The 13,866-nt window shown below is 42.8% G+C and overlaps 1 protein-coding gene across 1 annotated transcript; it reads right to left on the reverse strand.

The window, feature by feature from the left end:
• Window positions 1-1,419: 1,419 nt before the first annotated feature.
• sik1 (salt-inducible kinase 1) lies at window positions 1,420-11,987 on the reverse strand. The gene is made up of 14 exons (XM_008401659.3): window positions 11,703-11,987; window positions 11,035-11,237; window positions 10,804-10,920; window positions 7,895-7,958; window positions 7,465-7,626; window positions 7,105-7,229; window positions 6,900-7,023; window positions 6,584-6,804; window positions 6,270-6,419; window positions 6,062-6,172; window positions 5,454-5,676; window positions 5,117-5,371; window positions 4,841-5,030; window positions 1,420-4,372 (listed from the first exon to the last, which is right to left on the reverse strand). Exons 2-14 carry the CDS (start codon window positions 11,185-11,187, stop codon window positions 3,859-3,861), a joined length of 2,409 nt encoding a protein of 802 aa, XP_008399881.2. The 5' UTR covers window positions 11,188-11,237; window positions 11,703-11,987; the 3' UTR covers window positions 1,420-3,858.
• Between the last annotated feature and the right edge of the window lie 1,879 nt (window positions 11,988-13,866).

Consider the following 13,866-nt stretch of genomic DNA (forward strand, 5'->3'; position numbering starts at 1 on the left):
CGTATTTGCTGAATATTTTTTTATTTTAAACATTGTAGTCGGTGGATGATGCCTGTAAAAGCCCTTGTTCAGGAGCAGAACTCAATACATTAAAACAATTAAAGAAATACTAAAATTATATATTATATATGATGACAATTAAGTATAAGTAGACATATAAATAATTATAAAGGTATCAATAAATTGAATTAAAAATAATTTTTAGATATTTTCCAACTCCATTGAAATTTGTCCCTAGTTTTTGTCAACACCGTCAGAAATGAAAAGAGTGTAAAAAAAATCAGGCATTATTGGGGGGCACCAGAACTTCTGAGGACCACAGGACCACTTCCCTTGTCTTCCTTTGCTCAGAGGGCTAGTTAACTCTGGTTAGCTTATGTTATTCTTTAGTTTTTTCTTCTTTTTATTCCTAAGTTGTTTGTCACAACCATGATGTGTCAACACCATAACTGACAATTTACAAAACTTTGATGAAATTTTGTGAAATAAAAGCTTAATTTTGGTAAAATGTAAAGATTTCATGGACCTGATGAGTTACAATATGCCCTCCTTCAGAATAACATCATATAAATTGAGGTAGTTTGGCTTTTTGTCAACTCCGTCAGATGTCAACTCCATCAGAGTTTTTCTGACTCTTTCAGTGAAATTGTTGTCAAATCTCACTTAAATTTGCAATGAATTCATTTTAATGTATTTTACATAAATTGCATTACTTCACATGTATCAAGTTTTTCATTTCACTCACTAGTTTGTCACCACCTTCAGTTCTGTGTCAACTCCGTCATGCAGTGTCAACTCTGTCAGATGGACTTTTTGTTTTTTGTTTTAAATAATATTTATTTTGTTTCTTGAGAAGCATTTATCTGTAAAATGAGTAAAAATATCACTAATAGGGTCATTAAAAATTATTTTTTATTTATTTTTGTCAGATGGTGATGACAACGTTCTAGGTCAGGTCGATTAAAAATTAAATAAATAAAAAAATTTTGCAACTGGGAGCCTGCACCTCAGCATCTATACATTTCCAAAACATTATTTGTCATATTTGCATACATAATGTTGAGAAATAACAAAAAAAAAAATTATGGGGAAAATTAAAACCCATTTTGTCCCTACTCTCAAGAATCACTGATTCACTACATTCTTCCTTTTTTCATTTCTTAAGTTGAACTGTACAGGGTACAGGTCACTTAATACTTTGGAAAAGTTTTGAAATAACTTGCAACATTTTGTAACTACTGCTATTCTTTTTTTCTTTTTACATCCGCTGTATGCAGTTTCTTTTTAAGTTTAATTATAAATCCATTGCTTCCTGTTTACGCCTGACAGAGATTGGTTTCATTTAGTCACTCCATCCCAAAGCAAATAAAAAACAGAAGATCATTTTAAACATCTGATATAGAAAAATGCAGACACGGCTCATACTTCAGGAAGTGAACTTTATTTAAATAAATAGCCACATAAATAAACAATCTTTCTTAAACAAACATTATCTCTCCTTCGTCCTTCTGGTCCTCCTCTTCACATATACACACACATGCGCGCGCACACGCACACACACACATTCACACGCACACACAAAGACGTAATCATACTCAAACAGTCAAGTAACAATTTAAAAAACAAACAGGAAATACTTATTATCTGAAGTTTTATCCAAAGGATTATCTTATTGATTTGCATCACAATTCTTAGTGTTTGACAGTTTTTTTTTCTTGCATCATGAGAATCCAACAAATAAAATCCTGAACATGAAATAAAGTGCTAATTTTGCTTCTGTTAAAACAGTAAGCTTAAAAAAAATTTCAGAGGGACCAATGAATGAATGAATGAATGAAAGCATGCATCATCCTTTTTTCAGTCACAATCTGAGACGGAGGGTTCTGATTGGGAGTTTGTCCGGGTAAAAGGCACAAGTGTCGGTGGTGAGTGCAATCAACCAAAAACTGGAATATCAACACTGCACGTTTCCAGGTCCAGGAGCCTGGAGGAACACTGCTCTCCTATGAGATGTTTCACAGATATGACACGAAGAACTGAACACACAATAACACACATCGCTTCATCTGAACTAAGGTTGTAGCCACTGAATAAAGTTCAGCTTCCTTCACAATATGGTATTGCTATATTTAGGTTTAGTTGTTTTTTTGTTTTTTTTTTTTGTTTCATTTCCGTTTTCTTCTTCTTTTCTAAAAAAGTACAAAAAAGAGAGAACACAACCATGGTCCTGACAGTAACAGCTAGAGATACAAAGAAAAGGTGTAGCTTTTGGATTTGGTGGCCAGCAGGAGTTTCAGATCACATAAAAATGGTTGCTAACCACCCGGCTACATCTTGAGACAGCATTTGAAAAAAAAGGAAAAAGTCAGTGTCTGTGACAGATCACCTGTGCTGTTCACTCTTTGGTAAAACCCAAAATGTTCTTCCTTTCTGTTAACTACAAGCGCACTGCAGGATGAAGCAGCAGCTGTTTGTTTGTTGTTTTAAATGCCTTCCTCTAAATCACTACAGTATCATGTTTATTGGATCGCATAATAACGAGTACCTTTTCTGGTCGGCCAGCTAGCAAAGCGAGATCAAACACATTTAAAGATAAAAAAAAAACAAAGAAAAACCTCAGGCAAAACACGTCATTTTTAACCTTGTCTTTCCGTCGAGTTTCTGTGTGAAATATTGCACTGTTCCCACAGTCTTTGTTCTGTCCAGATTTCCTCTGATACACTGGGAGTGAAAAACAAGGACACTGAAGTGGAGACACCTCATATGCGTCCGGGTCGCAGGTCAACGTCGCAATAGTGTGAGGGCAAAAGCGTATGGAAGGTAGTTCTGTCCTGATGGATTTAGGTGAATTATAATAGAAAAAGCAATGTCAATTCTTATTGCTCACTAATGTTGTTCACAATTTTTACATCTAATCTAATTTCTTTTTTTGTCACTGTTGGTATTAAGTGAACAAATATTGCATATAAAAACAATTTAGTTGAACGTAAGCTTTTAGTATTTCTTTTATTTTCGCTCAGTTTGCTCTCCAAGGCCAATTTGCCTCTCACAATATGGCGGTTGAGACGACCTATCATTTCTACGGGGCAGCAACGCGTCTGCTCTCCCATGCCTAACGTGAAAACGTGTGCTCTGGTGTGATTTCACCCTGTTGCCTGAGGAGGTAGTAAAAGCATCTAACATGGAGGCGCCCAGCAAACGAAGACATTGTGGATCTTCACCCCGATGTACCTGTTTGTGCTTCAGCTAAATCAGCGAAACCACCTCTTCATTCGGCAGTTTTGGCTGATTACTACATCGCAGTCTTCCTGCAGCTTGAGGTAAAAAGCAGCATTTTGCGCAGCATAAACAATCCCGCATTGAAACAAACAAAAAAAAATTCGTCACAGTTTTGATACATAGTCTTTCTTCAGTGAACGCTTTCGAGCCCAGCGCGCTGTACTGCATGTTCATTGCACTGCTACAGAGAAAAGTCTCTAGAAAGGCGAACAAAGTGGGGAAGAATTTTGGTCTTAATTAACCAAAGAAGTCGAACAAAGAGCAGAGGAGGGCATCTTCTTGTTCACTTAGACAGCATCAGAATTCGAGAGTCAAATATTTCAGCTGATCTCATTCAAGTGAGTCCGTCGGAGAGCTGGAAGAGAGCCGTTCGCTCTTATTGCTTCTCTGGCTGCTGAATTCACTGCCTCATCCAGAGTTTGGTTATTGCTTAGTCTTTAGCTTATATGGTCTCAAAACAAAACACACGCAGGTGGACACATTCTCACGTGCCAGTTTGTCGCTTGCATCAACTTTTTGTTTCTTTCGCTCAGTTGTGCTCTGTTGTGCTCTGTTGTTTCCTGGGGACAGTCCTCCGTTTTATTTCACCATCACGCAGCTGCCGAGCTGCTGCTGTCCGGCCAGGCCCAGCTCCTGCATGCCGACGTCGGCGCCGGAGGCCGGGCCCACGTTCCACATGGCCAGCTTGGACGGGACGGGGAAGGGGGCCTGCGTGGCGGACTGAGGCTGCTGCAGGACGGCGAAGGGGAGAGGCTGAGGCTGCTGGCTGATGTGCAGGCGCGCCTCGAGCAGGTAGGCGGCGGAGGCCACGGGGGACAGGGAGGAGGAGTAGCAGCTGGACGTAGGCGAGGAGCAGCCGGAGAAGGAGGAGGTCTCCAGGGTTTGATGCCAGAGGCCCGTCGGAGCCGGCTGCTGAGCAGGAGGAGGAGGCAGGGCGGGCTGGACGGAGGGAGCATCAAAGATGGAGGAAGGGGAGAACGTGGATGTGGGTGGAGGAGAGGGCGACTGCTGCTGGGCCAGGAAGAGCAGGGGGTTCTGGGTAGGTCCAGTCTGAGGGGCCTGAACCTGAGGTTGGTGCTGAATCTGCAGCATCCTGGAAACAGACGCAAAGAATTAGATGCTGCTCTAAAGTCAGGATACAAATCTACCCTTAAAATTTCTACTGATCACATTTCCAGACATCACAACTAAGAACAATTTCTTCTCTTTAAATGAGAACTTTAATTGACTTTTTGGAATTACTCAAGTATTTCTGGTCTAGTTTATCATGTAAATATCGTGGTAAACTTAAAATAAGACAAAAGTAACTTACAAGTAACTTTGCAGCAAGATATAGGAGCTTGCTTTAAGTCAATAATTCCTTAACACTGATGGAAAAAGTACTAGTACTAGTACTATGTCAAGCTGAAAAGTTTCTAGTTAGATAGTTTTGTCTTATTTTAAGTGCACTAGAAACTAGACCAAAAATACTTGGCAAAATTTTGTATTTTTTGCAGTAAATTTCTCTGCAGCACTTCTTTCCTCTTAGAAACTTCAAGAAAATAAAAGTTTTGAGTCTCACCTTTGTTGGTGCAGCACCTCCTCCAGCATGCTGCGATGCTCAGAGAAGGCCGGGCCGAGGGAGCCTCGGCTGCCGCGGTTGGAGGTGGACGGGGGAACGACCTGCCTGGTCAGACCTTTGATCTTATTCAGCCCCAGAAGGCCTTTGGTGCGTGTGTTTTTCCTCAGCTGCTGGCGGAAAGCTTTGAGGCCTACAGGAACACAGAAACCTTAAGGTGACACGGTGCAAACACACGGCAGGTCGGGTCGTTCTGGAGGCGGTGGTGTGAGTGCGTACCTTGTGTGAGGGAGGTGTCGGAGGCCCTGCGGCCTTCCTGGAAGCTGACAGCGGGCAGGCTGCTCTGAGCTTGGGGAACCAGGTGGGAGGAGAGAGCCAGAGGAGCTCCGGCAGGAAGCCCCGCTCCACCTTCAGCCCTGGAGGCCAGAAGTGTTGACATCTCCCCCACAGCACACTGCAGTGTGGGAGCCGGACTGCATGAGGACTTCAGACAGCTGTCTGACGACGCTCCGTCTGAGGGACTCACCACAATACCTGCAGAGACGGAGCAGAGGAGGTCTTAACATCCTGACCTGGCAGGGTGAAACGTGTAGTCATGCTTACAATGAATACTGACATGGAGGGTTGCACTGGTGGAAACGGGCGGAGACCTCGGCCAGAGTGTGTCTGCGGGACGTTGTGGGCGGAAGCAAGGGCCCGAGGCTCTGCGTGGCCTCCTCCTCCTCCAGGTCCCTTGGACGCACCTCCTCACTGATGCTGGTCTCCAGCAGGCTGTTGGGTGAGATGGAGCGGTTCCAGAGGAGTCTGTTCAGGCTGGCCTCCACTGGGAACACCACCCGCTGAAAAGCAGAAGGAGCAAGGCGGTTGTTGATGGAGACCGGGTGCTGAATTTCCAAGTTGTCACGACTCTCTAAGCTCCAAAAGCGAATTTATTCCAAGAAAAGGTTGTAGGCGGTGACGGGTCGTTTGTTTATTGAACGCACTTCCGACTTGATTGTTTGAAAAGTATATGTCGTTTATTTCTAGCAAAAATATAGACAAAATAATAGCTAAGTGGTCGTTTTTAAAAACTTCCCGTCGTCCCGCCGGACATTTTGACAAACAAAAAACACGTCCACACAGTATCTTCTAACTTAAATGGGACTTTTGATTCACGAAACCTAAACATAAATGGCCTCTACCTATGACAGCAAGCTGATGAATGACGTCAGGTTTTCAATTTACCTGGAATAGTCCACTTTGGTCGCACTCCACCTCGGAGTACACAGGAGGAGTGTTTTTGGATGGGAGTGAGAAAGGAGTAGCTCTAAAACTCTCGCTGGACTCCATGATGACCTAGAGAAAAGACCAACAATAAAAAAAAAATCAGCTTTTGACTTAAGCTTTAGATGAAAACAGGTCTGAGTTTTGTACATCCTGGTGGAGCGCTGACCTCTGGGCCGGTGGAGTCGGACGTGCTGCGGGGCCTCTGGCTCCAGGTCCCACACTGACGACTCAGCTGCTGAGCACGATGCTCTCGCACTCGCTCCAGCAGCAGGTAGTAGATGGCGGAGAAGTGATTATAGCTGCTGCTCTGCAGAGACTGAGGGAAAAGGAACAGCAGATTAGTGTCAGAAATGAAACACTTCAGTCGACTGGTTGATCTGCGGCGTCATGTTGTGGTGCCACTTTTTCCAAGGAGGGACTCGAAGCTCAAGTAATAATAGCAAGAGCGCAAATATATTTACGAGAAGCTCTTTTTCTCACCTCGATTGTCCGCTGGCGATCGATGCCCAGCGTGTTCATGATGCCCAGCACCGGTTCGCTGTAATCGCCCAGGTTGGAGTTGTACTCTGTGAGGGAATGGCTGAGGGTCTGGTGGGCGGCCGACGGGTCGGCCAGCATCCAGCGGTGCTGCTTGATCTGGGCTACGCTGATCCTTTTGGCCGGGTCCACCACTAGCATCTTACGGATCAGATTTTCACAGTCTGTCGAGGGTAAAAAGAAAAATGCAATGAGCCCGACTGTTTCTGGGTAGTTCACTTTCAAATTTTGTCAAAAAAAAAAAAAAGGAGGTTTGTACCTTGGGACATGAAGAAGGGAATCCTGAATCGTCCCTCGGTGACTCTCTGTCTGAGAGTGGGAAGGCTGGGCGCGTCGAACGGAAGAGAGCCGCAGACCAGAACGTAAAGTACTACGCCGAGGCTCTGTGAGCAGAAAGCAGGAAGGATTAATTTATGCTTTAAACTTCCAGTTAGCTGTTTGGCTTTTATCCATTGTGTGCTTACCCAAATGTCAAGCTGTGGCCCCTCATACTCTTTCCCCTCAAACACTTCGGGAGCGGCGTAAGGCGGGCTGCCACACCACGTAGACAGAGGCTCCCCTGCGTTGTAGAAGTTCCCAAATCCAAAGTCTACAAGGCACAAACAAACGCATCCATCAGAGGAACATCCCGAGAAACGTGCTCACTGCTTAATATCAGTCCTAGTGAACCGACTCAATCGTTCACGCTCAATCAGCACTGATTTAATGATAGCCGTTTAGAAATCCCAGAGCGGCTGCAGATACTCTTAAACCAATTAACTCTGTCTCGCGCTTTGCTTCCCAGTAAATCTGAGAGCAGCGAGCGGTTTATGTTGCAGACCTACCGGCCAGTTTGATGTTCATGTTGGCATCCAGCAGCAGGTTCTCGGTTTTGAGGTCGCGGTGGACGATGTGATGCCGGTGGCAGTAGTCCACGGCTGTGAGGATCTGCCAGAACTTCTTCCGTGCCTCGTCTTCACTCATGCGGCCATTTGAGGTCAGGTGGTCTGCAAGGGGGGAGGGAGAAGGAGAACGGATGTTTTAGTGGCTAATCTGAGATGAAGCATGACGACAAATTAAACAGACGACTTTATTATTATTATTAGCATTGCTAGGATTTTGTTCTTTAAAATAAAAAAAAAACTCAAAAACTAATTACTTTCCTTTTTTCCATATTTATCCAGAGCTGGGAAATTTTAAAAGCAAATTCCACACATTTGCATATAAAAGTCAAAGGGTTTTGTGTCAAACTATCCGGATCAGATGAGAACTTACCGAACATCTCTCCGTTCTTTGCATACTCTGTGACAATGTACAGCATGTCTTTGGTCTCCATGACCTAGGAGAGAGAAAGGCGAGTTTTAAATGACTGAGTCAAGTGTAAAACTTGTTCTAAGAATTCCTGTGCAGCCGCGAGACGTTTTCTAACCACCAAAACCTCCTTCACATACTTCTCCATAAACTTGTTCCACTCGTTGCAAAAATACCAAAAGCCTTTCCATCGCGTTACATAAGCCGACCAATTTCCTGAACGCATTTTTATCATGTTTTAAACACCAGTTTACACACGTCAACACAAACCCTAACTAAAATTCTTAACATTCACTTGTAGACCAGCTACTTAAACGACTGGGAGTGTTACCCAGTGGCTAGTACCAGTTGGCAACAGATGCTAGTGTTTCATTTCACAATTCCCCAGCCTCCTTTTGGCGAAGAAAGTGCAACAGTTTCACACAGGCTTGCTCACACGGGGCCTGTCTTTTGTATTAAAAGCAGCGTACGTGTGGTAAAAGTCCCAGTCCTTTCCTGGAGCTCACAGAGGGCCTCCGTTTCCTCTGAGGTCCCCGGGGACGGAGTACTTTCAGCTGAACGGTTGCACAACAAAGCAATTTTCCGTCAGATGACAAAGAGCCCGTGTGGATAATGCCGCCGGCCGGTTTTCAACTGAATGTCACCAAATTCCACTGAATGGAGGAGTTTTATTTTGTCCAGACTCTTTAGAAAACCAAAGGGGGGGTGAGTGAATACTCAGTCCACCAAGAGGAAAACAGTGTTTATCTGTTAGATAGAGCCATTCTCTGGAGCTCAGTCACCTTGCCTGCTGCTTTAAAGGCCCCCATTCAGCCATATTCTACATTTGAAAAGCCTCATAGAAAAACCTTCACCTCCATTTTTGCTTACATTACAGGAGATCAGCTAAGTTTATGCTCAGTGCCCCACCATTTGGGGTATTTCTGAACCCAAGGGGATTGGATGAAATTACAAAGAAAGGTCAGCTATTGTTGATGATGCAGGGGGGAAAATGCATCTTGTTCCCATGATGATGGTAGGAGAGTGAAAGCAGCAGCAGAGAAAAAAAATAAAATAACAAAAAAACAAAACAGCACAGACACAAAGATCATAAGACTGCCTTATGCCAGATTCATTCCTTTGTTCAGGAAGGAGAGGATTATGTGACTAGCATCATCTCCATCAAGCCAACAGCCAGAGGCTAGGTCACAAAGAGGCTAGAGACAAACACAAGACCCATCGGAGTGATGTAACACCACCCTTTATCATCAGTTACTAGATTCATGACTAATTAACCAAATTAAATTACTTCAGCGGCTCCGAAACAAAGCGCACAGAACGTCAATCGGTTTGTCGGCCCGCTAGAGCCTCAGCGTTCAGACATTAATCATCTTCACATTCCTCACAGGTTGAATCATGTCAATCCATTTACAGAGAGGGCTTAGTGTTTGCTAGTCAAGACTGGGCATTTGAGTTGTGCTACTCTACAAAGAGAAGAGAAGAAGAAAATAGATTTTTTTTTTTTGGGATACAGGCAGATTTACTTAAAAAATTATGTTGTGAATATTAGTGGGTGTTGTTTCTGTATTTTATGTATCAAAATGAAAAAATATTGCATTTCTGCTTAATTATGAACATCATATTCATGTTAGCTGTGAATGTCTGGGTGAATACAGGTAAACCATGGTGTGTTTTACTAGAGTTAGTTATTTTAACTATTCAGTCAGATAAACCCAACTAAGATGCAGCTCGTGCAAAATTAATCCCAACATGTCAGCTCAGACATCTCATCATCGTTTCATCACAGTTTTGAAATGCACAATGGTTAACTGATTTTCTGCATTTTCTATCGAGGATGTAAGCAAAAATTATTCTGAGCTGCACATAAAACGGCTGATGAAGAAACGTCAAGGCGAAGAAAATAAGACAATTAGAGAATTACTTTTTAATTCAGTTGTAAAAACACACTAAAGAAGTACATTAGATTGCTGTCATTCCACTAATTATGATTATAGATTAATATTGATTTGATGTGTACCTCCGCATATGGGGAGATGTAATGTTTGGAGGGGGTATTCCCAGAAATAATGTCTTTCTCAAACCTTACAATCCGACGTAAAGTAATCCACAAAGGCAGCAAAACGAGAAGAGAGTGAATAATAATAAAACAGCGCTTGTTTTGCTTGTTCCCAGGGGTATTTGTTTGTGTGTTTGTTGCCAGACGTGTGCCAAAGTGCCTGCAAGGTCAGCTGAGACGGTAAAAGCGGATTCTTCTCACTAAGTCTTCAATTTGATTAGGAGTAAAGCAGCGCTTTGTGAGGAGGCTTTCACGTGACACGCAGACACATTGCACTTGGCTTTAACAAGTGCTAATTGGACTTAATGTTCTGATCCTGCACACTTCTTTCACCAGCACTCACCCGACTGCTCCTAAGCCCACATTTCTTCAGCCAACATATTATATAATAAAAAAATACATGCTACAAATGTATTGTTTCCACAATCGACTGGTGCCCATAAATGTCCTTGCGCAGAGCAAGAGAGATAGTGAGCGAGGTCAAATAGGATTGTACTAATGCTGTTGTGCTGTACTTATGATTTAGAGTACTCTGAGAATCAGCAGCGCACCACCAGCTGGTGAAAACTACTTACACGCCAAGTGCCCCTCATTTCCTTCTTACTTATTGCCACTGCTATTTCCTGATGTGTGCAATAATGACGCACAGTGCCTCTGCAGTCCAGCACTGTTAAATGTGCAAAGTTTTCCACAAAAACTTAGACAAACTCCCAAACATAGAGAGGGAAACTCAGAAACTGCACGCCTTCCAGTAATCTGCACACGTACTGATGCACCCCATGCAAAAACCGCAGCAGAGACAAGATACGACACACACCTGGTAGAGCTTGATGATATGGGGATGGTTCAGCAGCTTCATTATCTGCACCTCTCTGTAAATTTTCTCCAGGTTAGAGGGGCTCAGTCTGGTCTTATCAATGATCTTTATTGCCACCTGGGAAATGAAATGCATGAAAAAGAATTAGCATGCAATAAATAAAAAGTATATAAATAAACAAAAAAGGCATGCATTTTAAAATAACTATATGTTAGGAAAAAGGCTGCTGACCTGTGTTTTGGTGACTTTGTGCTTGGCCAGTTTCACCACTGCAAAGTTTCCTTTCCCCAGGGTGCGGATGATCTCATAGAAGCCGACCTGAAGTGGCCTCCCCTGCGCAGGGCTGGGCTGAGCAGCCCTGCTGGTGTCTGTCATGATCACCATGGTGCACCAACTGTAGTAGTAGCAATGCTTAGATAAAGGCAGGCTTGTACCTGTAAAAACGAGCAAAACAATTACTCATTTAATATACCGTAATCTCTATTAAACCTATACAGACCTAGGAAATCAACGAAAAAGATGTCAAAAATAAATTATTATAATTTGTTATTATTAAATACTAATAATTAAATAATAATAATTTATTATTATTAAATAATAAATGTAATAATTTATAAAATTATTACATTTAATAAATTAAATTCAATTTATTATTGGAAATGTTATTATTCAGAATAGATATACATATTTTGTTAAAGAAGTCTGATATTTTATTATAAACACCGAACAATCTTTAATCAACTAAAAGTGGCTAAAAAGTCAAATGAGAAATTACCGCACATGACTAAAGTAGCCAAATTCTTTATTTACTCATTTTGTGTACTTTTATTGTTTGTTTGTTCCTTGCGACGACGGACTATAAACCAAATATTAAGCCATGAAAAGTGATAAAGTCTTACCTTAGAAAGACATAAAGCGCCTTCTCTCACAGTTCAGACTGCTGTGTGACGAAAAGTGAACCATTCCACCACAGCTCCGAAATACAAACGCATCAAAGAAGGAAAAACTGCGGGAACCACGCGCGGTGCAACTTTTCCCTTCAGCTCTTCTCTCTGAGCTCACAGGAAGGCTTTCGGCCCGGGACTGCGCTGCGGTCGGTGTGTGCCTGAAAGCTCCGCCGGAATGCAGAGCTGAGGGCTTCGGCACTCGCAGAGGGAACTCCTCCTCCTCCTCCCTTCCTTCCTTCCCTCCCCCCGCTCGCTCCCCCAGCCACCATAACAAATTGATACCCACCTCATTAACGTCACACCCGCGTCAGAGCTCCGAGCTGGGTACGAGGCAAGGCCGGACCCGAGCGCGACGCACGGGTTGCTGGGCAACCGCTCGGCTAGGGCGCTCGGTGACGCGAATGCTGATGAAGAGGTTGCCTGGAGATGGGAACGGTGACGTCAGTCGTAAAGATGTGTCACCACGTGATGTTTCCGTCCGCCGGGCTGGCTGCTCACGGGCTTTCTGTCTCGCGCTTCGCCGGAGAGGGAGCGCGCGCATCCTCAGCAGGAACAGAAACAGAAAGCAGGCTGGTTTCGCTGCTCTCAGTTGCCCAACTCTAAATTATTGTCAAATTAAATACATTTAAATCTGAAACTTTTATTCTGAAGTATTCCTCCACATGCAGGGACATTTAAACACCCTTAGGATACAAGTAAACGTATTTTTATTTTTAATATATATTGCTTTTTCGAAGATAATTACAGAGTGCATGTTGCAATTATAAAACTTTAACCGTGCAGCAAGGAAGTACTGGGTTCGGATCCCAGCCTGAGTGTTTCTGTATGAAGTCTGCAACTTCTCCCTGGGCATGTGATGGTTCTCTACAGCTTCCACCCACAGTCCAAAACATGACTTTTAGGTTGCTTTTCGCTAAATTGCTGAATTGGGTGGACATATATGTGCATGCTTTGTTTGTGCTGCTTGTCTCGGTTGTCCTGTGATGGACTGGTGACTTGTCCAGTCTATCACTTGTCCTTTTGTCCAGTGACAGCTGGAGATGTGCACCGGCCTCCGGCAAACCTGCAAAAAGAAGCCTGTATAAATAATGGATGGATTGATGGATGTTTCAATTATGCAGCAGGCAGTTAGTGCACAAGGAAAATAATCAGTATTACAAAACAAATACCAAGTTCACAGAGATGTATGAGTTCTTGCATCAACTACACTATACTTTAGGATTTGTATAGGCAAAGGATAGCAATGCATGCTAGCAAAGTTAGCGAGTTAACCCAGATACATATGGAGATAGCATCAAAACATTCCTATGAAGTAATTTTGCAATATTTTCAAACATTTATGGAAATGGAAAGTTTATTACGCGTATAAAGCATTTAAAACCCAGATGTGTAAATACACATTTCTGGTCAGAACTGATGTTGTCAGGTTTGCAGGGCACCTTTCTCACACAGACCTCTTATGAACACTGTGGGTCTGAGATCCAGAGTTTTTGATGGTTTCTCCAAAACATTGTTTTCCTTAATAATTTCCTATGTTAACTATTTGGCAGAATAATTAGGGCATTTTCCAGTTTTACAGACCTCTTTGAATCCAAGGTTTAACTTCCTACTTTGACACAAATATAGATTTTATTTTGACACAATGTTCTGTCGTCACATTGCCACAGGTTTGCGAAGCACATCAGTTCCTCCTGCAACATAACGCCCACAAACTAAGGTGAATCTACCCCCGTATTTCACATTTGTAGTGACATTTTCCACTTTGCTTCCCCCCCTCCTGCTCTAAATATAACAATGGTCATTGTGGCCAAAAATGTAAAGTTTGGTTTCCAAACTGCAATCTTGCATTTTCATGAAACTTCTGGATTAAAGGGTCATTCTCTGAGTGACCTTTTGGCCCATGTCAGTATTTTCACAAGATCTTTTGCATTTGTTTTGCACAATTCACATCGAAGAGCTTTCAACTCTGTGACCCAGAACATTTCTCCTTCGTAAATAGTGTGATGTCTAGATGTGTGTGTTGTTTGCATAATGCTGTAGTTTGAGCCGGTGTGAACGTGACATCTTCAGGCATGTGGAGAATCTGTGGTAACTCAAATGGTGTGAACTAACCTGT

Source organism: Poecilia reticulata, chromosome 2 (genome assembly GCF_904066995.2).
Source record: "Poecilia reticulata chromosome 2, P_reticulata-male-v2, whole genome shotgun sequence".
NCBI lineage: Eukaryota > Metazoa > Chordata > Actinopteri > Cyprinodontiformes > Poeciliidae > Poecilia > Poecilia reticulata.

Coding starts and splice junctions, on each gene's coding strand:
- sik1 (XM_008401659.3), bottom strand. CDS start 11,187: ATGGTGATCATGACAGACACCAGCAGGGCTGCTCAGCCCAGCCCTGCG. Junction 6,173..6,269: donor CCGACTCCACCGGCCCAGAG/GTCAGCGCTCCA, acceptor TCTTTTCTCTAG/GTCATCATGGAGTCCAGCGA. Junction 5,372..5,453: donor CCACCAGTGCAACCCTCCAT/GTCAGTATTCAT, acceptor CCGTCTCTGCAG/GTATTGTGGTGAGTCCCTCA.